Below are 26,860 nucleotides of genomic sequence, written 5' to 3'. Positions count from 1 at the left end.
AACTGAAAGGGAGAAGCTCGGGGTGTGCTCATTTACCAAGCTGCTAGCTAGCGCTTGCCAAGCCAGCCGTTCCTTAAGGGTTTTGGATGGAGTGCTTGCTCGAATGCGTAAACCACTTGGCGATCTCTCCACAAGAAACTTGGTAAATGAACACACACCCAATGTTCTTGAGACCAGACCATAGATCCACTGTAATCTATGTACCCCAAAGAGGAATGACCCTTTCTTCCCCTCCCGTAGTTAGCGGGTGTACTAGTTTAAGAAAACCCACAAAATGTTATTTTCATGTTTGCTTTAAAGTAATTCCTTGTTTTATTTACACGTGACGGACAAGTCTACATTATGTTCAGGCAGTTACGTGAACAAAAATGATGCATCTGACGAGATAAATTAATGCAATTAACAGCAAGATATCATGGCAATCCTTTCTGTTTTATTTCCTGAGTGAACTTTGACGCTGCGACCACCTGGTGTTACGTCAACGGCACAACAGGAACTCGGGACCCTAAGGTTTCAAGCCAGCCACCTTTACCTTTTAGCCAACACCAGGCTATAAGTAAATGATAAACTGTATTTGAGATCAACTTCTAATCAAAGCAGTTCATTTGTCCGTGCTAGTGAATGTGAGAGTGGGGAAGGTCAACTAGTATGATTTACATGCTACTTAAATGGTTTATGGTTTTATCCACAAATTGAAATGTGTATGTGTCTCGTTATGATTGAATCGTTACTCCCTCACATCAGGTACAAGGAAAATGCAGTCCGGCTCTCCTGGATCTACAGAGACCAGGAGCGTCCAGTGAAGCGGGCAGTGGACTGGATCGACTACGTGCTACGGCATGATGGAGCTCCACATCTTCGCCCACGAGTGTACGACTTGCCGTTTTACACGTACTTCCTCTTGGATCTGCTTGCAATTGGAGTCTGCCTTGGTTTATTCCTGAGATGGGCTTGCCTGCTGTTCCTGAGATGGAGATCTCTACGAGCCCCTGGCAAGTTGCAAGCTTCCTCCGCTTGCTGCATCGGTCATGGTAATGGCCAAGCGGGCCATGCCTTTCGGCAAAAATTTGATTGATTAAACTTCACATTTACAATCAAAAGATGCACGACTTTGAGCTGTGGCCTTGCATCAAAGGCAGTTTGACTTTTCAACTCCTCGTTCATCCTCTTGTATCACCCTCCTGGATACTCCTTGCTTTTGTTAATGAGTGATATTTTGAAGCAGTTGAACCACATTGCTTCATGTGTGAAAATGAACCCCTTATCCTTCATCTCCACCCATCAAAGTTGTCTCGGCTAAGGCTGAAAGAATTGTATATTTTACTGAAATATAAATTGAAAAGTGGAGATGGACGATAATGCAGTTAGTGGCAGATCGTCCCAGGTGTATATATTAGTAGGTGATATCGATTCAGCAGGCAAGGTACCAAACATTTGCAGTACATACGATCTGGAACACCAACATTTATTCTCACAACTTTTGCTAGTATGACAAAAATGGCAACAAACTCTATGGATTGTGTACCATTAGGTTTTTTTTATTGGAGCCGCAGACATAAGCCTTCACAGTGACCACAGGTTTATATTTGGGAGCAGCAGCTTGCTTGGCCATTAAACACTAGACAAGCCACTCGAAGTTGAGGAATCACTCATTTGCTTCTGCTGCTGCTCTGCTACATCTCTTACGGCCTTCAGCATTCATATAATCCACCGTGACACTCACTTATGCTGCCCGACGAGCAAATGATGGAACGGTTGCATTAACAGTCATCCAGACATTAGCACATAACTGCAGAGGAGGCAGCCATGGTGGTAGATGAAGAATGGTATTGGAGACAACTGGAGTTGCTCAAGGTGTCTTGCATTGGACGCACAAGTCTTGGCATTTATACTCTTTCCGACAGGAACAATCACGTAGAGCGGGAATGCTGAAGGGTTAGGGAAGTTTTCATGGGAATTGGGATCACAAGGTTTTTCGGACCGAGTTATCGTGCCGAGCTTGTATAAAATAACATGAAATGAATTTCTTCAAACATACATTTTATTTCATCACACATGGAAGTGTGCAAACATTAGCAAATAACATATGACGTCATATGCAAGCCGTGGAATCAGCTTCCGTTATTGATGAAGCAAACTCTTCAGTTTTATGAGGAAAACCAGCCTTGAGGAGTTATGGGTGGCTTTTTGATGGAGAACAATTTTGATAAGGTTGCTTTTTTATTGGACTGCATGGTAAGTATAGGTGAGGTCAAACGTGCCAGTGAGTGAACATTAAATAACCCACAGGAAACCTAAGTCCTAGTACAGACAGCAGTAGATGCACACGCGTGAACAAAAAAAAAAAAAAAATCACAACACTACATCGGTCACAAACTTTTCGCAACTCGAGCAACAGCGAGCACCGAACTTCTCCGCAAACAGCATTTTTAATGATGGATGTTTTGCATAAACCAGAGCAAGGCCAGCGAAGGGGCATTTTGGCTTTGCCAGCACACAATTTGATTCAGGAAACCACCACTCTGGATTTCAGTATAAGGAAATCCTTTGTTTGTTTGTAGTGTTTGGATTATAAAAGTGGTTATTATGGGCAGACATGCAGAGTAAGCATTATGGATCAGTGGTGCACAACTTCCATTGTGATCACACTACAATCTTCTAAGTTGTAAAATGCCACTGTACGTTTAAAATTCCACGCATCAAGCTAGAGTTACAAACCACGTTACCTGCGATAGACATGAGGCTTGCCAGTCCAAGTCGAGATCTTAAGGTGTTGTGTGCTACCGATGGTTCACACGAAACCAAAGTGTTCCTCTCCACGTGTGCTGGGACCATAAGTTGCCAGCACAATGAACGAGTAGATCTTTGCCCAAGGTCATAGGATTCACACAAGGTCAAGAGGCTTCAATAAGTTAGTCAGATATAAAAAGATTATTCAGATAGGAAGAGAAAATGAACTGAAACTTCAATAAAATGAGCTCGAAAACAAGTATTCACACCCCACTGTGCAAGCTGCACTGTGTTTGACATGGACAAGTGTTCTGCTATGTTTTTGGTCACTATGCTTAGGATTTGAACCTAATGTTAAGCCAGGTGATCGCAAAAAAAATGAAAAAAATGCACAGCTTGGACAAAAAAAATCACTTCGTTTTTGGAGATGTTCATATATGGCCACGGAAATGGACAATACCTTTCTTGTTCTGTATTGTCCAGCCATGGTTTGATAAGTTTGAATTACGGTTCTGATCACCTGCTATACACAAAAACCCACAAAATCAGCATGGCACTTGTTAAGGTCAGAACATGTAAAATCTGAACATCAAAATGAAAATAACAACCGGACATTAGAATTAAGTTAACATTCATCAGAAGGCCTACTCTTACACAGACAAGTAAAGAAAACAACTTAGCATTGATAATATAGCAAACAAAATACTGCAATTAATCCATTTCATACCAGATTGTTACAAATGAAACATTTCCCATCTCGCCATTAATATTTCATGGTATCCACCAATGAGGATTGCTTGAACGATCACCTCTCGGTATTAGGTTGCGAGTTTGGAAAGAATGGGCCGAGCGATTCGTGCCTTGAGCCAAAACGGATTCATTATCCATTTCCAAACTGTCAGCGGATGTCAGTGATATGACATTTATAACCACTCTATAGGATGGCAGGCTTGCTTTAGGTGAAATCCTTTTTTGTCGATACTGAACGATTAGGAAGATGAAGAACGCGTCTCTTGAGGGTTTATTTGGTATTGAGTGGAAGATGAGGAGCCGAGAAGCTCTTGAGGGCTTGGGAAGAATTTTCTTGAAGCATCAGGCAGAGCCAATAGTTCCGCTGCCTATAGAGAGGGAGAAAAAGATTCATCGGTGAAGTGGTAAGAAAAAGGTAGTTGCAAGTTAAAATATTGAGTACACACATACTCTATGTCTATGTCTGCAAAAGCAGCAGCAGTCACGTTTATTTTGTGATGTCCACAAGCTAACACCAGAAGATGGGAGAGCCATCTTAACATCCTGTACTCTATGACTCATATATCCGTTTGAAAGTGATGTTGAGATGACTGACCCATCTGCCAGCATTTACTTGTGGATGTTGACAGTTTTTCATTGGATCCTCTTCCACTCAGGATATAACCCAACATACACCATGTGCTGGCCATCGAGTAGAAGGGCTGTATTGGGTTTCAAAGCAATCAGTTGGCAAATAAGGGATGAGTAGAAATCTACAGTTTCAGGGGGTAACCCCCCCCCCCCCCCCCCCCGGGAGCCACCATGATCCCCAAAATAGAAATATTGAAGACCACGCAATTGTGCGGGCTGCTGTCTTATATCCATGAGTGAAGTTTCAAAACATTCAGCTGGGTGACAAGGGAGGAGTAACAAATATAGCAAAAAGTTAACGGACGATCAGGTGGATGGGTAAACATCCGGACATCACGACGACCCATCTTACAAGTTCATCTCTTCGAGAATCGACATGAGATGACCTAAACAGACTTATCGAAAAAGGAAGCTCTCTCAAGACATTTTGATTGTGGGGTTTAGTCTCTAGAATCTAGATGCTTCATAAAATACCCTTGTAAAACTCCTCTTTATTTTGCAGAATAGGCTTTGCAGAATGTTTTTGTGTCCCCTCACTAGCTCGGTGTTATCATCGTTTAAAAAAAAAAATCAAAAAATTTGGATAAACAGGATCTTGAAACATATATATTGCATGATTCACATAAATATTTTAATACTTCGGCTCTTTATAGGAAACTATACTTTGGCTACTTGTATAGGAAATTTATCGGTTTTTGAAAATGTCTTTTTCTCTTTCTCTCTCTCTCTCTCTCTCTCTGTCTCTGTCTCTGTCTCTGTCTCTGTCTCTGTGTCTCTGTCTCTGTCTCTGTGTATATATATATATATATATATATATATATATATATATATATATATATATATATATATATATATATATAGAGAGAGAGAGAGGTGAGAATAAAGCAGGAGGAGGGGAGATATGTGAAAGGACAGGCACAGCAAGGTGCTTGGACGTGGTGGGAAGGTGTGCGGGTGAGGACATTGAAGTGGCAAGAGATTTGGAGGATGGAGCCAATATTGTTGAGTTTCCTGTGGTGGGCAACGTATGTGCTTCCATCACCAGTAAGCTTGAGATTGTGGGGGTTGTTGCAGGAGGAGAGATGTTATTTGTGTGTAGGTTTGGGAACGGTGCAGCATGCACTGAGTGCATGCTCAGTAGCATTGGCAGCAGGAAGATACAGGTGGCGACATGATCAGGTGCTGGTGGTGGTAGTGCAGATGGTGCAACAAGAGGTGCTGAGGTCGAGAGAGAGAGAGAAGAGTGGAGAAGGAGACTGATGGGGGAGAGGTGTGGTTTGTCAAAGAGGGCCAAGTGGTAAGAGGTGGAAAGAGGAGGAGGAGGTGGAAAGCAAGAGGGCTGTCAGATGCTTGTGATTGGCAGGTGGTGGCAGACCTAAAGCCACAATTGGTATTCCCAGAGGAGATCTGTGTGACAAGGTTGCGGCCTGACATTGTCATCTGGTCAAGTGCAACAAGACAGGTCATCTTAGGGGAATTGTCTGTAGCTTTGGAGGAGAACATGGAAGAGGTGCACGAGAGGAAGAGAGGAAAGTACAGTGAGCTGGAGGCAGAGTGTCGGGAGAAGGGTTGGCGAGTTTCTTGTCAGCCATTTGAGGTGGGGTGTAGAGGGTATATTGGTAATTCCTTTTCTGTATTTCTTGCTCGGCTTGGAGTGTGTGGGACAGAAAGAAGGAGGATGTGTGACAAGGTGGCCCAGGTTGCCTTGAAAGGCTCATTTTGGATATGGAGTAAGTTTATGGAGGCACGTCGAATGGTGTAGGTTGAGGTTGTGGGTGGTGGTTCATTTCAGCCTAAAGGGGTAGTGACTGAACACGGAATAGATGGAGATGTGTGAATGGTGTGTGTGTATATGTGTGTGTATGTGTGTATATGTTGCAGGAGTGGGTGTGGTTTTGCACGAATGTGTTTTTGTTTGAGTGGTGCATGTTGTAAGGGTAGGTGGTCGTTTTTTTTTTAGGTTTTGTGAGTGAGTGGATAAGGGGCTGTAGATTCTGGGAGTGGAGGCGGTTTTGTTGTTGTACTCTGTGTTCTCACTGGCTGGGGGATGGGGGTATGTACGCATCCAGGTGTAGCTGCTGCATGTGGAGGCGTATGTACCCCTGCTGGCCCACCTTAGCTGACCGTATCGAGGTTGAAGGGACGAAACGGGATGATGCTGAGGACCTCGACTGAGGACCCGTCAGTGAGGCACACTTGTGACCAGGTGTGTTTTGAAATTATATATATATATATGTACAGTATATATAAAATTTTCAACTAAATTTTAGGTATGAATATTTCACATTTTTTCACTCCAGGTTAATTTAGCAAACAGAGGCAGAAAACAAGTATTATTATAAACTCTTGAGTTATACATTGAAGTTAAGTGCTCTCATAGTTAAAAAGAATTTAAAATGAGGCTTCTGGCCTACCTGATCAATTGTATTAGCTGAGATATTGTACTTCAGTTTGGGTGAGGGTTAGAGTTCAGTTGTCTGAGATTTGAGATTTATTTTACCAGCTGAGTCAAAACTTTTTAACAAGTGAGCCAAAATTCCCTTTTTCCTATTACTGCTAACCTCATATACCCTTTTGGAGTAAGGATCATCAGTGAAATAACATTGTGCACCATGCCCCCCTCGTTGAGATGACAACTTGATTCCTCCCCTTTATTGTTTTTTTTCGTGAATGGTCACATACCCCTTCAACAACACCACTCGTACAAGAGCTCTGTTGTAACTCTTCCACGATCCTCGACTGTATATACCGGTACAACAAACCCACAACTAAACCACAATAGTTATAGTATCACATTATATTGGGTTTCCTGTACTGTTAATTGTTTTTTTTCTTCCCATGCCCGAAAAAAAGAAAAGAAAGAGAGACAGAGAGACATAGAGAGAGAGACAGAGACACAGAGACACAGAGAGACAGAGAGACAGAGAGACAGAGAGACAGAGAGACAGAGAGACAGAGAGACAGAGAGACAGAGAGACAGAGAGAGAGAGAGAGAGAGAGAGAGAGAGACAGAGACAGAGACAGAGACAGAGACAGAGACAGAGACAGAGAGAGAGAGAGAGAGAGAGAGAGAGAGAGAGAGAGAGAGATAGAGATAGAGATAGAGATTATTGTGATTAAACCCCCAATTGTTTTAAGATAGGAAAGATCACACATCTAATAATTGTGGATCGGACATGGTGGCATCCACTAAATAATAACAAACATTACTAAGTTTGTATTTGCTGCTTAATACATATTTCTGCTTATAAATGCTATCAGATATAATAATCCTGAGCTTTTGAAACCACAATTTAAATGTTCAGTAAATATTTCCCTATTTCTGTTTTGAAAATGACTTGGAAGATGAGGCAACAATTATACCATAAAGACGAAGCAATGACAGAAATACTATATGGAGGAATAAAAAAAAGATAGGTGCACAACTGCACAAGGTAAAGGATCATCTCGTAGAAGTTCCGTGATAAACTTGTGGAAGTACACGTGAGTGGGGGTTGTGGAAAACACGGTTTCCCATCTCCCAAAAAAGAGTCCTCGCCCATCTTCTTTGTTCAGGATGAACCATGATTATCTAGGAGCACTTTCCAAGTGAATATAAAGCATAGATTGATTCATTCATCATAGCTCATATAAGCTTTGGTGAAAGGCAGGCAAAAGTTATATTTCAGGAGCATAAGAAAATTACATTTACAAGGTCAAATGTCTTCAGATATGGAAGAAGACTGGTGTGGCTGAACGGTTAAGGTGGGTGACATCAGATACTAGGATATTGAGTTCATGCCCCTGTCGTGCCAAACTTAGTAATTAACACCAGGAGGGTCCAACCCAACCTGTCATCATTCTGAAGTCGGCAAAATTAGTTCCAGCTAGCTGGCAAGGAGGCATTGCATCAGCAGCACAGCCACACCCCCAGAAAATGATGCAGCTAAGCAGCCACAGGATGCATATGAATAGATAAATAAATAAATAAAATATGGAAGGCCTCACAATAAATTGAAGTCGAAAAAAGGTATGCAGTCACATACAGTGGCTTTAGAAAGTATTCACACCCTTTGACTTTTCACCATTTTGTTGTGTTACAGCCCGAATTGAAAATCGATTAAATTTAAAATTGTTGTCACCAATCTAAACAAAATATGTCATAATGACAAAGTGAAAAAATGTTTCAGAAATCTTTACAAATTTATTGAAAAGAAAATAGAGAAAGATCTATTTTACATAAGTATTCAATCCCATGAGTCAACACTTCGTAGAAGCGCCTTTGGCAGCGATTCCAGCTTCAATTCTTCTTGGGTATCTGCTTTGCACATCTTGATTTGGGGAGTTTCTCCCATTCTTCCTTGCAAATTTGCTCAAGCTCTGTCAAGTTGGATGGGAGCGTCGGTGAACAGCAATGTTCAAGTTTTTCCACAGATTCTCAATGGGATTCAAGTCTAGACTTTGGATAGGCCGCTCAAGGACTTTCACATTCTTGCTCTGAAGCCATTCCAGTATTGCTTTGGCTGCATACTTGAGGTCATTGTCCTTTTGGAACGTAAATCTTTGCTGCAGTCTTAGGTCTTTTGCACTCTGAAGCACGTTATCCTCAAGGATTTGCCTGTATTTGACTCCATTCATTGTTCCCTCTTTCCTTACAAGTCTCCAGTCCCTGCCACTGAAAAGCCTCCCCATAGCATGATGCTGCCACACATGCTTCATGGTAGAGATGGTGTTAGATGGGTGATGAGCTGTGCTTGGTTTCCACCAGACCACTTTCCATTCAGGCCAAATAGTTCAATTTTCACTTAATCAGACCACAGAATATTTTGCCTCAAGCTCTCAGAGTCTTTCACGTGCCTTTTTGCAAACTCCAGACGTGCTGTAATGTGCCTTTTTCTCAGGAGTGGCTCTTGTCTGGGCACTCTCCCATAAAGCCTCGATTTGTGAAGTGTTGCAGGGACTCTTGTCCTTCAGGCAAGTTTTCCCATCTCAGCCAAGAAGCTCTATAGTTCTGTCAGAGTGGTCTTTGGCTTCTCCCTGACCATCACCTCCCTGACCAAGTTCCTTCTTGCCCGGTTGCTCAGTTTAGTCGGACGGTCAGCTCTAGGAAGAGTTTGGGTAGTTCAATATTCTTTCTATTTCCTAATGGTGGAGCTCACTGTTGTCTTGGGAACTATAAACACTCTATAAATTATTTTATACCCTTCCCCAGATCTATACGTCTTCACAATTCTATCTCGGAGTTCGACGGACAGTTCCTTGGACTTCATGGTAGAGTTTCTGCTCTGACATGCACTGTCAACTAACTGTGGGACCTTATATAGAAAGGTGTGTTTCTAAATCATGTCCAATCAAATGAATTGGCCACAGGTGAACTCCATTCAAGTTGTTAAGACATCTCAAGGATGATCAAACGAAATTGGATGCAACTGAGCTCAATTTGGAGTGTCATTAAAAAGGAGTTAAACACTTATTGACTCAAGACATTTCAGCTTTTCACTTTTAATTATTTTGTAAAAAAATTCGAAAAAATAAAAAATTCCACTTTAACATTATGGGGTGACAAAAAAAAACGATTTTAAATCAATTTCAAACTCAGGCTGTAACAACAAAGTGTGAAAAAGCCAAAGGGTGTGAGTACTTTCTGAAAGCAATGTACATGTCTTGATACAACCTGATAACTCTCATTGATTCAATAAATAAGATATCAAACTACGAGTAACAAACCTCTAATGATGTGACATCAACAATATACTACGTACATGGCCAACCCAATAATTGCAGTACTGTATTTCCTACCAAATAGGATGCTGCACTCCTAATTAGAGCCCAGATAATCCTTGCAAATCATTTGTGAAGAAGTTGTCGGGCTGAGTTTGGGAGAGGTAGCTGGCTCCAGTGCTGTGGTGGTCAAGGGATCGTGGTGATCCAGTGGATTCTCAATCACTTCCTCTGATTGCACGTTCATACTGATTTTGGTCTAAGATAAAAGCATTTATAATTAGAAGCACAGGTATTAGACAGATCATGATTTAAAAACCCAGGGACCTCAAGACTTAATTCTTGAGATCACAAAGTATAAGAGAGCTCGGAAACATCATTGGCTTCAATTCATATAGATGTAATAATGAATCTATCAAGAAACACCAGTACCCTTTCCGAAATAAAAGGTGACAGGAACGTATTAAGATTTGAAGGTTAAACATTCTATAGGTTTAGTATCGTCACGTGAATGGGTATTTTAGCCCTGATGATCTGGGCTCAGTGCGGAATTCCCCGAGTGTTAAGGCAAGCAGCGCAGCAAAGGGGTTTCCCATGTTTTTCTTCTTTGTCATAATTACCCCAAAAGCAGGAAAACAAAGCATTCCCATCATTTAAACACATGATTTAATGTAATTAATAATCACACACTGAAATATGTTGGTCATAAATAAAACTTTCAACACTCTAGCCTGTGTGCGTCCCCTTTGCACTCGTACTAAACTTCATGTAAACATCAGCTAAAAAAAAACATGTTGCAACATCGACCGATTATGCCACCGCCCACATCATTACATCATTATACATACTTGTACCAAGTTTGATTTAAATCCCTACAGCCGTTCTTAAGTTATCGCGGTAACAAAAATCTATCACGGACAGACGGATACACGGTTGGACAGATGCACGGAAGGACGGAAAACCGAAAAACAATGCCTTTGGTGACTTAAAACGCTAAAGCGGAGGCTTAAAAAAACGTTAAATTAACGAATGAGTGCTCTCCATATTCTGATAAATTGAAGATTGTTGAGAATTTGATGACAAAAGCTAAAAACCTACATGAAGAAACACAGAAGTGATTACCAAACCTAGCCGCCTAATGCAGATGCTGCGCAAAAGATGTGCTAATAAGGCCTATGTTTTGAATACAAAGTCAAGGCTCATGGAAAACTAGAATTTGTACTCACTGCAACTTCGTCCTTGAAATTTTGAAGAAATTATTAATTAGTTTTCTCCACATTCTCATAATGAGGTTTTGTTGAAAATATGAATACAAAAGCTCAAATGGTAAAAAAAAAGATATGGCCTGGACACACACCCACACAAACACACACACACAAACACGCACACACACACACAAACACACACTCAAACACACACACACACATGCACACACACACACACAAACACACACACACACACACTCAAACACACACACACTCACACACACACACATACACTCAAACACACTCCCCCACACACGCACAAACACACACACGCACTCAAACACACACACACACACACACACACATACACACACACTCAAACACACACTCCCACACACACACACACACACACTCAAACACACAGACACGCACACACACACACGCACATACACTCAAACACACACACATGCTCAAACACACACACACACACACTCAAACACGTACACACACTCAAACGCACACACACACACACACGGACGGACACAATCGAATGCATTACTCCCTGGCAGGAGTAATGAGCAAATGTATGTATACTGTATATATATATATATAGGGTGAGGAAGAGTTTGTAAAGGAGTGAGGGGAGAGGAGTAAAGTGAAGAGAGGAGTGTGGAGGAGTTAGAAAGGAGTGAGGAAGTGAGGAGAGAGGAGTAAAGGGAAGAGAGGAGTGGGGAGGAGTTACAAAGGAGTGAGGAAGTGAGGAGAGAGGAGTAAAGGGAAGAGAGGAGTGAGGAGGAGGCACCGCCGTAATGACGTCAGACGGAATCACATCACCCTGTCATGTGACCAGATTCTCAGCTCTGATTGGTATACGTTTGAGGGGACTGCATGCATACATACATACATACATACATACATACATACATACGAAAAAACACTGTTCTAGGCCTGCCCGATGGGCGACACCGTAAAAACAACATATGATGCGACATTGCCAGGGTGTCAAAGGCGATGACGTAGTGCAGCGCCTGATGGAATAGGGAAGTACGGTGTACAATAACCCGGGGCACGTACATGAAACGAAAACGTGCCGACTACTTAGGTGCATATATAATACATCTTGGTTATATACCTGCGACAATTACAATTGCACTTGGCCATGGGGTGATACCTGTTAAACAAATCAATTCCATGTTGTATTTATATATTAAAATGTATCTCGTTTGGTATCATGCTCTTCTTCTGGTTGAATGTTGAGCTTTGCCAATGTGCGTACCTATTCAAACGCAGTACGGGAAGCGGCCGCCGGAAACGGGAGACAGCGGAACACACAGACAGATGCACAGTTTGCATTATGTAATAGATAACAATCCTATGTGTTTGTCATTGTAAAGTAGCTGGAAGGCAATGGTAAAAATACCACGACAGAAAAATAACCACTGGTAGGTGTGGATGACCCACAACGTATGTAAATCAGCTGATGGCTTGAACAAACTTGTGAAAGCATTATACAAAGATGACTCCAACCAAGTCACATCTAAATCGGGTGAATACTTTTTGAGATGAAGTCAAAAGTAGCGATCCCGGAATCGTAATGACCTTTGCCATTTAAATTGACCTACTTAATATGCCATTTTTTGATGGGATTTGCAAGGCTTCAGGATGCCTTGGTCCTCAAAAATTCTACAAAGTTTGATGAAAATAGGACTAATAGTGTTTGTATCATGGATGATGAACTATGAACTATGTGGACAAGTTTCATCAAAATCGCGAGTGTAGTTTCAGGGAAGAAAGCAAATACCTATATTTGGGGAGGGGGGGTGGGGAGGGGGTTAAAACCTGAACCCACTTTGACCCCGGTAGACACCCTTAGATCCCGATTTTTTTAATGCTGTGAACAAACTTTGGTACATCATGGTACATCACGGGTGATGAAGGTTGTGGCCAAGTATGTGTGTAGTTCCGGAGAAGAAGATCCCAGTGTTTACCTACTGACTGATGAGTGTTATGGTCTGTGACCTTTCTTTTCTTCTTCCTCCCCCCCACCCCCCCCATGTGAATTAGACCAAGTGGTTTGATCCATGGGTATAAAGCCTATGATTGGCTGTGGGGGCAGGGGAGGGGGCCAGGAAGGTGATTCAGAGGAGGGAGTGGCCATTTTGGAAGAAGACTCACGGCGGAGTGCCTTTTCGTGCGCTGGTAGAGGTTTCAGCGGAACTCTCTCTACCTGAAGGTTGACTTGTGCCGGATCAACCCCTGCGGCCACCTCTGTACCGGAAGGTTGACTTGTACCGGAAGGTTGACTTGTGCCGGATCAACCCCTGCGGCCAGCTCTGTACCTGAAGGTTGACTTGTGCCGGATCAACACTTGCGGCCACCTCGGTACCTGAAGGTTGACTTGTGCTGGATCAACCCCTGCGGCCACCTCTGTTCCTGACGGTTGACTTGGATTAAACTCTTGCCTACTGCTGGGCCTGCATTGGGGCCTACTGCTGGGCCTGCATTGGAGCCTACTGCTGGGCCTGCATTGGGGCCTACCGCTGGGCCTGCACTGGGGCCTACTGCTGGGCCTGCATTGGGGCCTACTCTTTGACCTGCCTACTCCTACCCTCTCGTGCTGGCCTACTCTGGTTTTTCTCTCTCTTCCCCATGCTTTGTTCCCTTTTTCTTTATGTGTCGGAATAGATTTTGAGTGTCATAACCCATAAATAAAGCAGGTGTGATTGAAGGCTTGACTTGGTGTGCTTCAGGCTGTAACAAATTTGGGGCTCATCTGGGATCTGGATTACATGATACCTGTCTTGGGTTTTTTTCCGCATTATTAGGTTTTCTCATTGGCAGATAATTAGACTTTTGTTAACGGTGCTGGTACTTCTATATTTACTGCAGTCGTACATCATGGCTGATGAGATGGATTTTGAAGTGAAGGAATTTGTGGAGAAGAAGGGGCTATCAGTGCAGGATGTAGAACTGTTACGTAAGTGTTACGTGCTCCTCCCCGACCCCCTGGTCACGGTGTACCTCCGAGCCCCGAGAGGAGTCACGGCAGAAAAATGTGTTATTCTGTATGTCAAAGATCAATGGAGAAGCCACCCCAATTGTTACTCACAAACACATATTGTATTAAGATCACACAAGAATAACAGTACAACAATAATAGTAATCAAAAGTACAATCAATATGTCCTATGATGGTACCATCAATTTCGTAATATATAAATAACTCACTGTGCTCCAAGTGAGTGAACCAAGAACATTCCCCAATGTCTCTTATTCCCGGCTTCAAGCCAAAGTTGATTCGCTCCAGCGATCGCCAGAACGATGTCCAATCGAGACCAGAATCCCGTGCGGATGGCAAGTGCAGTCACACAGCCAAAGCTGCACAAAGGCGCGCTCAAGGCGACTGGAAAATCCAAAGGTGCCCTCCAGGCGACTGGGAAATCACACCCTCGGGTATGGACTTTCACGGCTCACAGTCGGCGAACCGCAAATTAATCTTCAAAAGCCACGGTGCACACACACACACACAAGATACGTCTGAAAGGGGTGAAAACGGCTGACGAAGCAAAGAAACCTTGCTCGACGCGCGAAGCGCACAAGTCAAAATGGCCGACGACCCGTTCTTGAGACGTAACGGCCCGACAAAAATTCTCCTCAGAATCCACTGCCAAAAACCTGACACGCAGGTTGATCGGTCACAGCGATGACAACTCTGTCGCAGGAATCCCTTTCCCGGGAAACCCGAAAGTTCGCGAGTGACTCCCGTTCGACAGCGTTTGCTTCAGAACTCGGAGTAGCTCGGCTTTCTTGTCCGACTCACTCCCTCCGCCTTCTTTCTCTCTTCTTCCTCTTCGTCGTCCTGTTCCGGTTTTACTTAAAACATTAACTTTTAACTTTTGAAAATAGAAATATCTATTTCCTTTAAATGACAACAATAATAATACATGGAATCCAAAATGTTTACAGTGGATGAAAACCACCACAACGGAAGTGACGAATCCGTAACATAAGGTAGAGTTACAAGCTGTAGCTGATCGTCTTGGGGTTAGTGGGACATCTGGTATGAAAAAGGCGGAGATTGTTTCGGCTATTGTCAGTCGCATGGGTTTAGAACTGTGGGTAAAGTTGAGGAGTGAAGCCTTGGAATTAGCCCGGATAGAATCAGAAGAAAGACAGCTCAGACTAAAGTTAGAAGACAACGAAAGGCAAAGAAAGTTTGAAAGAGTAAAAGAAGAAAAGCAAAGAGAGTTTGAAAGACGAAAAGAAGAAAGGAAAGGGAAAAAGAAGAATGGCAATGAGAGTTTGAGTTAAGAAAATTAGAAATTCAGATGAGACAGGCCCAACCGGTTTCCATAGATTCAGGTGGGGGTCCAAATGATCTTCCCCGTTCCTTTGATGTGGCTCGGAACATTAGGCTTGTTCCCAAGTTTAACGAGGAGGAGGTGGAAACGTTTTTTCTGTCTTTTGAAAAGATAGCCAAACGTCTCCAGTGGCCCATACAATACTGGACCCTGCTACTACAAAGTGGGTTCGTAGGAGAGCCCAGGAAGTGTATTCAGCTCTGTCGGAGGATCAGTCGGAGAATTATGAGGCTGTTAAAAGAGCTGTGTTGTCAGCCTATGAGCAAGTTCCGGAAGCATACCGGCACAAGTTCCGGAAGCATACCGGCAGAAGTTCCAAACCCTAAAAAGACAGGCTGGGCAGACATTTGTTGAATTTGTGAGGGAGAAGGAAATGAGTTTTGATTGGTGGTATCGTTCTGTGGAAGTGGATAGGACCTATAGTAATCTAAGGGAGGTTATCTTGATGGAAGAGTTTAGGAACAGTATCCCCTCGGACATTAGGATACACCTTTCGGATCATAAGGTTGGTGAGTTGAAAAAAGCTACTGTTGGTGCAGATGCTTATGAACTTACCCATAAGAGAGGCCTTGGTTTTGCTCATTATGGCATGACCTGGGATCCCAAGAAGGGGGTTAGTGAGGACCGGTCAGAGGGGGAGTGGACAGGCCATAGGGGTCCATGGGTGCGGCCATCTCTTGGTAGACAGTTTGAGTGGTCGAGTCAGGAATCTCGCTGGGAAACGGCCCCAACGTGTTATTACTGTAAACAGAGGGGACATCTGAAGTCGAATTGTTGGAAATATTGCAAAGGGAGAGGGAGGTTGCAAGTCTCGGTTCCGCCAAGCCCAGTAAAGACAAGGGGATTAATGCCCCCTTGGTAAGGGGAAGAAGGGTGGCGTAGAGAACCGCAACATTATATATATATTGTTACGGTTTTTAGAACCTTCATTTGTAAATAATAAGCCTTGTAAATAATTTCCTGTAAATATCCCCATCTCCCAAAGGTCAAAGATCGCACCCTAGATAGGCCACAAGCAACACGTAGGACACCATAGAAACCTCTTCAGTTATGTCCTTAATATGTGTTTCAGGTAAGGATCTGTTCCCAATAGTTTGACTCTGCGTTGTATTAATCAAATAACCGAGGTCCCCTTTTCCAAATCACATTCATTTTGCGGCTTTACCCTCTCCAAATTGTATTGCGCGCCTCTGCCAGACGCAGCCGCCTCAGCGCTAGTCTCAAGACGCCATTGACCATGCGGTCGAGTTGGAGAAGAAGGGGGGAGGAGCGCCAGGAACATAGGCGTGGCCCCATCAACGCGTCACGAAGGGAGATACCGATGAACCCTCGCGACCAATCCAGGCCGAGGTGTGTTCACCGGTAGGCGGAGCGAAGCGGACGCGGCTTGATACGCGAGGCATGTAATAAAAGCGCCGCCACGGACTACTTAGAGAGAGAGAGCGAAGGAGACGTCACAAGCAGATGAGCCAAGAGGAGCCGCAGACGAACAAGCAGATGAGCCAGAGAGGGCCACGGAGGCGAGCGGCAGAGAGAGAGAGCCACAGAGATTGACCGGCAGAGCGGCAGATATTTGAATTACGTACGCAACATACCAGCTTTCCCCCGCTATATAATTGTCCGGTCGCGTCCAACGACACGCGGAGCTGTTTGCCGGGTTTCGCCTAGAACCCAAAAGCGTGAGCTTGGAGCCGGACCTCGACGCCTGCCATCTGCATGAACCTTCTCTTCCTTCCCACCACCACCTTTTCGTGTAAGTCAGTTTGTGTTGTCCTGGGCGTGTTAATTAAGAGTGTGTAAGCTTGCCCTGTGTCCTTTTACTTCCTCTACTTGTACATGCTTTTCCTTTCGTTTCCTCTTTTAGTGTAATTAATAAATCATATTTGTTCTTCCTACTCTGGTTTCCTCTCATCCGATCGCTTTCGTGATTTCCTCAATTGAGTACCGGTGGCACGATCAAAACCGCTCAGAATCGGGATTAGTCTTTTTGTTAACAGCTCGGATTTCGGACTGCTAACCGCTCGGCAAACTCCATCTTGTCCGGGTCCGAGCAGGGAATTATATCCCTGCTTTGCGGAGGGATTGGCAAAGGTATTTGGGAACCCATTGACCAATCACCCTGGCCAATCTCACCCCACAGAGGAGCGTGTAATTTCCAGGACTGGGGGATCGGCCAGTGTAAAAGACAAGGGGATTAACCCCCCCTTGGTAAGGGGAGCGCCGACCCCCGGATCCGCAACAATATATATATATATATTGTTGCGGATCCGGGGTTAATCCGATCCACAACAAATATATATATTGTTGCGGATCCGGGGGTCGGCGCTCCCCTTACCAAGGGGGGGGGGGGGGTTAATCCCCTTGTCTTTTACACTGGCCGATCCCCCAGTCCTGGAAATTACACGCTCCTCTGCGGGGTGAGATTGGCCAGGGTGATTGGTATATATATTGTTGCAGATCCGGGGGTCAGCGCTCCCCTTACCAAGGGGGGGGGGGGGTTACTCCCCTTGTCTTTTACACTGGCCGAGCCCCCAGCCCTGGAAATTACATGCTCCTTGGCGGGGTTGAAATTGGCCAGGGTGATTGGTCAAGATGGGCTCCCAAATACCTGCTTGCCAATCTCTCCACAAAGCAGGGAGATAATTTCCGCTCGAACCACAGACAGATGGAAATTGCCGAGCGGTTTAGCAATCCGCGATTTGAGCCGTTAGCAATAAGACTAATAGTCCATGGGCTGGGGTGGTTTCTGTGTGACTTTTATGTGCCCTAAGTTTCTCTTCATATTATTGAAGTAGACCATGTGGGACATCAAAAAAGTGAGGGTGGACATCTGGGAGCCTGGTCGGATTTGAGAAAATGACGTCACAATATCAAGCTTTTGCGTTCATGAGGCGACCAAAAATTTGGGGTATGGGAAACTAAAATGCTTATAACGCCACAACCATACATGATATAACTGCAAACTACCATTCAAAATATTTGTTTTTATTCACTCTACATGTGACAATATGTAATTATCTGATTATTATGCAAATTTGCTGTCCAGAGGTCAAAAGGTCATGGAAATCGGGGGTTGCTTAAAATCTGACCCACCGGAAGAAAAATGTGAGTTACAGGCTGCCTGTACTACTTGAGAATGTTTGCTGGCTGTCAGAGGTTGCCAAGACATATCTCTATCACATGATATGCATTGTATAAGAATTAACCCTTTTGTAACGTAAACATCAACTTTGATAAATGGTGCTATTTCAGAAAAGCTGATTTTCCTTAGCAGCGGAAGACACATGCCACAAAATAAAGTAATTGAACATTTTCATCAGTATGAATATGATCTATCACCAACTACTTATTTCTTTAAGCCTAAATATCACTTAATTTACTAATTTCTTACAATATTCCCATGTCGTTAACCCACTAAGTCCTAAAACAACCACCTGTAGAGGGGGGGAGGGGGGGGGGGGTTCGGAACATCCTTAGTCCATTCAGCAAAAATAAACTGCTGAATTTGCTCAGTTTTAGTAATAGTCTAGGTTTTTATATCCAAATGAAGGTATACTGCTGACTGTAGTCACTATTCCAAATCATGCCAATTTGATAATGGGAGAAGGAATACATGTAGATGCCAGGAGTACATTTCCACGCAGCTGTAAGTGTCACATATGAGTTCTGTTTGGTTTTAGATACAACCAGCTGTATTTTTACAGCAAACATTCTCGTCTCCCATACCTTGGCACTTGCAGAACTTGCAACAATGCAGGTCACTCTTTCGACATGCACATCTCTCTGTCGCACATTTCAAGCAAGTACAGTGCACAGCATATTCCTCGGGAATGGGTCTGATGGCCTTATCTGGATGGAGAAGTTCATCTTCCTCTTCAAATCCGTATAGGAGAGGATTCAACTCAGTCGTATTTGCAGAGAGAATTGATGTCATCACATATGTAGCATAATATGCCCTTAGAATATGGGCCTTTATGGCATGGCTTGTAGGTGGCAACTTCTCGAGTGGGGTTTTGCTGTGGTGATAATTATGATCCCTGAGTTCATCCATTGTTGTGCAGGTAGTTCCATTCTTTAGGACTTTCACTAGATATGATTCTGCTCTCTCAACTTCATCGTCAGAAGGTCCATTTTGGCTACAACCAAATCCTTGAAGGTAGTCTACTGGGTTTGCTTTAAGGGCCGCTTGCTTTGTGCCAACCTTGCTGGTGTAATCACACCCAGTGAGCGTATGCACAGTGGGAAGGACTTTGCATAGGTCAGGCCCTTTATCTGACGCAAGAGAATGTATTGGAATATATTTGGTAGAGTTTCCACTGCCAGCTTTCAACCACAGTTCATAAAGGCCCTTTTCATGCAGTACATCCCAGTAAAAGAGCAACAGCACAAATACATCAGTGTCTGGGGATAACACCACTAGTCGTTGTATTCCGTGCTCCACAGCATGTAAGGCGTGGGGTATAATTCGTGTATCTGCTTCCTCTATATCAATGCAGAGTTCTGGAATGTCCCTGCAATAGCCATCACAACAGGAAAGACATGGGACTTCGACAGATTCACTTGAAAAGCCACTCACAAATACCTTCAGGCTTGAAGGGGTCTCTCGCGCGTGCTTTATGGCTGTCTGGTGCAGTAAAATCTCAAGATTATGCTTGTTCCTGTTAGCTGGCCAGAACCGCTCCATCTGAACTGGTAAAGGTGTATCTTCACTGACTGCATTCAGTTCAATCGGAGAGATGGTTTCTCGTCGCTTTCTTTCCGAGTTTTTGATTGAAATGTCAAAGTATGAATCAAAGATATAATCTATTCGATCAGCTCCCTTTGCAGATCTCTGTATGTAGTCTACAATGCCTCCACTAAATTCACCGAAGTTAGTAAATTCTTCGGCAGTCATCTTCCTTACATTAGCCATGACATCTGCTATATACCCAACCTGCATGTCTTTTGAATCATCCAGAACATCAATTGAATGTTTCTTTGCAATCTCATTCATCAGGTCACTTTTGGTGCTCTTTGACATAAGACCCTGGCTGGCAAAAAGCGAAGAAGATGACGTCAAGTTGAGCGAGAGTGGCGTGATGATGCCTCACGACTGACTTCTTCACTGCCACTAGAAATGGAGGCGGAAGCTTTACTGATATTTTCCAAAGATTTTTTGTGAGTGTAAGCTTTGTAACACAGATTGTCCATATGATAGACAAATTCTTCATCTTCAAGGGTGCGAAGTCTTTTGGCAACATGGTCATTTCGTTCTGCAGCAGCCTCACGTATTCGTTTCCGCCCATGTTCAGTGCTTGTGGGGTCTTTTTCTTTCGAAGATTGGCAAATGATGCATTTATCAAGATCAAGGTATTCACTGTCTCCAGCTCCACCAACCAAGCTGACACCAGTGTTCTGCATCTCATCTGAAACAAACCAGAAGGGCATTCCATGAACGTGGGTGATGGCAGCATTATTGTAAGTCATAACACACCTGAAAGGCATACATAATCTGACATCTTGGCAGGATAAATCAACTTTCAGCCCTCTGAAAGCTGTCTGGTGATAAACATGCTATTGGGATAATGAAGATCGGACAGACGTTTAGTTAGTCTTGCGTTGGGCAGGCGGCGTTACTGCTCGACCATTTGCGAGCCTGTTTACATTCCTGTACTTGATGGGGTATGCATGTGTGATTGTGTGCACTGGTGTGTCGTGAAGGCTGATTATACTACTGATTTTGTTTAAGCCTTTCTGTAGATAAAAACACCTACCACAAGTAGTCTGTGCGTTAAAACATGAGAACTGTCTGTCAAATTGAAGATTGTAATGTTGATTCAATTTTTACTTTCACTTTCACCCACGAAGAAATGCACTTATACAGTGCTGCCACCAAGCTGTCAATACTAGAATCGGTGGTGGTGCCCTCAAACAGAACCACGTGGAACTACTCTATTGTGGGAATCCAAAGAAGCCTCAAATGACTGGAGATAATGAGAACTGACTAGAAATAGAGGACTCAACCTCTGCCCATTTTAAAACAACTGAAATAAAAGGGTTAAATGGTTCATCGTTGTCAGAAATAGCAAGAAGTCATTTCCTCTGGGTCTTCTGCTGATATGTATAGTAATAATCTAAAAGAAGTTTACAAAACAATCACCAACCTGTATGGTATGAATAATGTACACTTAGACGATGGAAAAACTGGAATTTCTGACATGTCTGAAATAGCACTATTTATCAAAGTTGATGTTTACGTTACAAAAGGGTTAATTCTTATACAATGCATATCATGTGATAGAGATATGTCTTGGCAACCTCTGACAGCCAGCAAACATTCTCAAGTAGTACAGGCAGCCTGTAACTCACATTTTCTTCCGGTGGGTCAGATTTTAAGCAACCCCCGATTTCCATGACCTTTTGACCTCTGGACAGCAAATTTGCATAATAATCAGATAATTACATATTGTCACATGTAGAGTGAATAAAAACAAATATTTTGAATGGTAGTTTGCAGTTATATCATGTATGGTTGTGGCGTTATAAGCATTTTACTTTCCCCTACCCCAAATTTTTGGTTGCCTCATGAACGCAAAAGCTTGATATTGTGACGTCATTTTCTCAAATCCGACCAGGCTCCCAGATGTCCACCCTCACTTTTTTGATGTCCCACATGGTCTACTTCAATAATATGAAGAGAAACTTAGGGCACATAAAAGTCACACAGAAACCACCCCAGGCAATGGACGATAACCCGATTCTGAGCAGTTCTGATCGTGCCACAGGTACTCAATTGGGGAAATCATGAAGACGGTCGGACGAGAGGAAACCAAAGTAAAGGGAAGAACAAATATGATTTATTACTACGCTGTACAATAAAAGAGGAAACGAAAGAAAGCCATGTACAAGAGGAGCAAAAGGATAGAGGGCAAGCTTATACAGTCTTAAATTAACATGCCCAGGACAACACAAACGGACTTACACGAAAGGGTAGTGGTAGGAAGGAAGAGAAGGTTCATGCAGATGGCAGGCGTCGAGGTCCGGCTCCAGGTTCACTTGAGTCCGGCTCGGGTGTTGACTCGTACCACGGCAAAGAACGGCCGGCAGCTTCGCGTGGCGTTGGCGCACGACCGGACCTTTTAGATATAGCCGGGGACTGGGATGCTGCGTATGTAATATGTCCGCCTGCTGCCTGCCTGCCTGTCTCTCTGTCTGTCTCTGTCTCTGTCTCTGTCTCTGTCTCTGTGTCTCTCTCTCTCTCTCTCTCTGTTCATACGCGCCTTCAGCCATCCCCTCGCGCAGTCCTTTCACACGAGCGCTGTTGCGTAAGTCCTTTCAATAGTCGAGCTCCCTCGCAGTCCTTAATCAATGGTGGCTCCCTGCGCAGTCCTTCAGAGGGCTTTGCGTCCGCGTTTATATGGGCAAGCCAGCGAACCCCCTGGAAGCTCCAGCCATGCCCTTACCAGGCCATCCCACCTCAGCCCTGATAGGTTTGTGAGGGCTCACCAGCCCCGCCCTCGATGGCTCGTGGACGAGGCCACACCTCATCACGTGGCTCTGCCCCATCTTTCCTCGAGCCGACCGCGTATTCAATGGCGGCGCTTGGGCGGAAGCTCAGCGAGGCAGCGAACGCTGCTAACAAAAGGCGCGTAATAGAATTGGGAGGGACAAGCCCCGACTGTAGGGGCGCATACTGGCGTAGCTTGGAGAGAGAGCGGCTGGCAAAGAGGCGCGTAATCCAATTTGGAGAGGGTAAAGCCGCAAAATGAATAGGATTGAAAAGGGGCCTAGGTTATTTGATTAATGCAACGCAGAGTCACACTATTGGAAACAGAACCTTACCTGAAACACATACTAATGAGATAACTGAAGAAGGTCCTATGGTATCCTACGTGTTGCAAAATAGATGAGCTAGGGTGCGACCTTTGACCTTTGGGAGATGGGGATATTTACAGGGAATTATTTACAAGGCTTATTATTTACAAAGTGAAGGTTTTTTTTTTTTTTTTTTTTTTGGATACTGAATCGAGGCTCGTGAAAGAGCTAACATTTACTTCACAAACAAATCAACCAGACAAACAAAATATATCAAAAGAGGGAGCGGAAGACAAGATGGGGAGAGAAGGGGAAGCACACAAACACAACATTTGAGAGCAGCGAGATGTGTGGGAGGGAGAGGGCTTGGGGGGAGGAGGCATGGGAAGGGGGGGGGGGGGTGGGAGAAGTATAAAACACAAGGACACCAAGGACTTCCAGGACAGAAGTTGGTATTTCAAAAAAGTGTAATTGGGGTGAAATTAGCGGGGGTAGAAAAGATCAAGGTTTTGGATGGGGGAAGATAAGAGATGGTGGTGAACAGCTGTTTTAAAGACCTGGAGGGTGGAGTGGGATTGAAGAGAGTGAGGGAGTGAGGGAGGTTCTAAAAACCGTAACAATATATATATATCTATATATATCTATATATATATATATATATATATATATATATATATATATATATATATATATATATATCTATATATATATATATATATATATATATATATATATATATATGTATATATATATATATATGTATATATATATATATATATATATATATATAGTATATAATACTATATATATACTACATATATTAAATAAATATATATATAAATAAATAGTATATATACTATATATGTATATATATATATATGTATATATATATATATGTGTGTATATATATATATATGTGTGTATATATATATACTATATATATATATGTGTGTATATATATATATATATAGTATATATATATATATATATATATATATATATATATATATATATATATAATATATATATAATATATATATATATATATATATTGTTGCGGATATGGGATTCTGGCCTCCATCCATATCCGCTTGTAAATATTCCCCTATTTCCCAATACTCCCCAACTATCCCCAATCCCCCATTCCCTAGTCCCATTGTCTGTAAACAACACTCTGTAGAACCGACCTTCCCCTTTTTCCCCCATTAAATGTCGTGCCCAGGTTCACCGCATCTCACGTAGACAACTATAGGACATCTTGCTAGTTATTCTTAGTCTATGTCAGTTAAGGACTCGTTTCCATTAATTCTGACTCTTCGTTGCACCAGAATGTGATTGTATGGCACCAGTAGTGAGTTTAGGACCTCCCAATACCTCCCCACAACCTCATCTCCGCATCCTCCCATCATCTCATGAAACCACAACAACAACAACAACTACAACAACAGCGCGCGGGGAGTGTGCGTCCTCACTCCGGCTTGGTTAGCCGCCATTGCCCAGGTGCTCCGGCGGGGTTACCACGAAGGGGCTGACTGTCGGCCCCTCGTCAAGGGCGGAGCCCGGTAACCCCCAGCACCCAATAAGAAGCGGCGGGCCGATTCCATCTGGGGCGGAGGTAACGAGCCGAGGGCGTGTCACTCCCCGCTGGATATACGCAGCCACTTACCGGACGTGACGAGAGATGCGCCCCAGCTTGGAAAGAGAAGTCGCCACCTCCGAGCGCTGAGAGACCTCCCGCATCTCTGGACCGGACCGGGTCGATTCTGCCCCTGAGCCAAGGTGCACCTTGAGCCTCGACTACCTGCCCTTCCTTGCCATCAATCCCTGTGTGAGTCAGTTTTGTCCTGTTTATCTGTGGTCTGTCGGGGCTACTATAAGACCGTGATTAAGTGCCCACCTTCCTATGCTGTCCCTCTTGTCCTTGTAATCTCAACGTTCCGAAATATTATAACCTCCTCCGGAGGTCTTGAGAACTGTACCCCTGGTGTCGTGTCATTTAACCCAGCCGTTGTGTCCTTTCCTCAATTGATTTAGCGTAGCGCGACTCGGCCAACGTTCGAGTATAATCGGGTAAACTGTGCAGACGCGGTCATACCAAACCGCTCGGTAAACCAACATCCAAAACCGCGTCTGTAACATTTGGTGTCGAGGAGTTGGATTCGGACCTGGGACTAAATTTGTTAGGCCCAAATTTTGGTACACCAATTGTACCATTAGGGTAACATTTGGTGTAAGGGAAGTGGGATTCGATCCGGAGCGCGTTTCACGCGCTCGAAATTATAACGGCGAAATTTGATTTTGTTTTACGAAAATAAAAACCCGAATTTTGAAAGTCGCGCTATGGCAGACCAAGACGGCTGGGTTCCGGTAGAGGAGAGTGAGGCAGGGTCGATCCAGGACCAAATTGAGGGACATGAGGAGAGCGAAGCAGTAAGGGTAGCAGACGCACAAAATGGCGGCCTCGCACACATGGTTATTGTGGCGCCAAATTTAGCCGCGCCCGTGACCGTAGCAGCGCCGCCGATGGATTGGGGCCTATTTATGGAACAAATAAAGGCGCTCATGGTCCAGACAAGTGAAGACCTGAGGAGTGACTTGGGAAACCAAATGGGGGTAATGGGGAATCGGATGGATGCTCAGAGTGAGCAAATGAGGGCTGATAGTGAGCGATTAGAGGGCCAAATGGGGGTAATGAGGGACGAAGCGAGGGGTACCGGTGAGGGGTTAGACAATAATTTTAAGGGATTAGACAAGAAATTTGGGAAATTAGACAATAGATTAGGGGAAATACAGGAGGGGTTAACGGGGGTAGAAAATAGAATGGCTGCCCAGGAGAATCAGATAGAGGGAGTGAAAAATGGGTTAGAGGGGTTAGAAAACAGTATGGAAGGCAAATTGAGGGACATGAGGGACCAAGCGGAAAGGGAAGTTAAACAAATGGGGCAGCAGATAGAGGGGGTCAGAATGGGGGTAGAAACTAAACTGGATGCTCACAGGGAGGAAATGGAGCAGATGAGGGTGGCATCTGGGCAGGAGATGCAAGTGATGGGAGAGGAGATCAGAAGAGGTGTGAGTGAGGAGGTCGGAGGAGTGCGCGAGGAGGTGAGGCACTGTAAGGAGCACATGGAGAAGGAGGTGAGAAAGGGGACTGTAAAGTTACAAGGGGGCATAGAGGACCTGACGCAGGAGGTGGAGCAGCTGACGGAGGGACAAAAAGGACTAACGGAGCAGGTTCAAAGGAACACTGCGGTATTAGGAGGGTTAAAGGCGACACAAAATGACCTAAAAAATGACTTGGTAGCGACAAAGAGGGAATGTCAGATGGTACGTGAGGGACTGACAACGAGGTTGGACGAGGTGATAGAGGTAATGGAGACGAAGGACCGGCAGGTGAGGACGCACCTGGAAACGGTCAAGGTAGCCTTGGAGGACGAGCTTGAGGAGACGTACCGGGAAATAAAAGAGGTGAAACAGAAATTAGAAGAAGTGGAAGAAGGGGTGAGCGAAATTAAGAAGCGACGGAGAGGGGATAAGAAAGAGATAAAAGAGGAGATAAAAGAATTGGTCCAAAGTCTGTGTTTGGATCGTGATGATGTGCTCATTAACCGGATGAGGGATTCGCAGGTGATGGAGGAGAAGCGAAGAGGAAGAGGACCCGGTGTAAGTGGTGACCAATATGGTCGTGCGTATG

At 43.9% G+C, this 26,860-nt stretch overlaps 2 protein-coding genes across 5 annotated transcripts in view; one reads left to right on the top strand and one right to left on the bottom strand.

Moving 5' to 3' along the window:
* The window catches only part of UGT8 (UDP glycosyltransferase 8), a 112,814-nt gene extending 111,184 nt beyond the window's left edge, over positions 1-1,630 (top strand). For all 3 annotated transcript variants that reach the window (XM_068112430.2, XM_068112432.2, XM_068112431.2), the window contains exon 7: positions 745-1,630. In XM_068112430.2, coding sequence (XP_067968531.1) covers positions 745-1,075 — 331 coding nt within the window. In that variant the 3' untranslated portion in view covers positions 1,076-1,630. The remainder of the gene's footprint in view (positions 1-744) is intronic.
* A 355-nt stretch (positions 1,631-1,985) lies between these two features.
* LOC137425860 (uncharacterized) overlaps positions 1,986-26,860 on the bottom strand; it is a 473,741-nt gene continuing 448,866 nt past the window's right edge. For both annotated transcript variants that reach the window (XM_078775806.1, XM_078775807.1), the window contains 2 exons: positions 9,889-10,069; positions 1,986-3,848 (listed from right to left, as the gene is read on the bottom strand). In XM_078775806.1, coding sequence (XP_078631932.1) covers positions 9,908-10,069 — 162 coding nt within the window. In that variant the 3' untranslated portion in view covers positions 1,986-3,848; positions 9,889-9,907. The remainder of the gene's footprint in view (positions 3,849-9,888; positions 10,070-26,860) is intronic.

The sequence above is a fragment of the Myxine glutinosa genome, chromosome 4 (assembly GCF_964187855.1).
Source record: "Myxine glutinosa chromosome 4, kmMyxGlut1.1, whole genome shotgun sequence".
Taxonomy (NCBI): domain Eukaryota; kingdom Metazoa; phylum Chordata; class Myxini; order Myxiniformes; family Myxinidae; genus Myxine; species Myxine glutinosa.
This window is presented reverse-complemented; position numbering and strand designations above follow the sequence as displayed.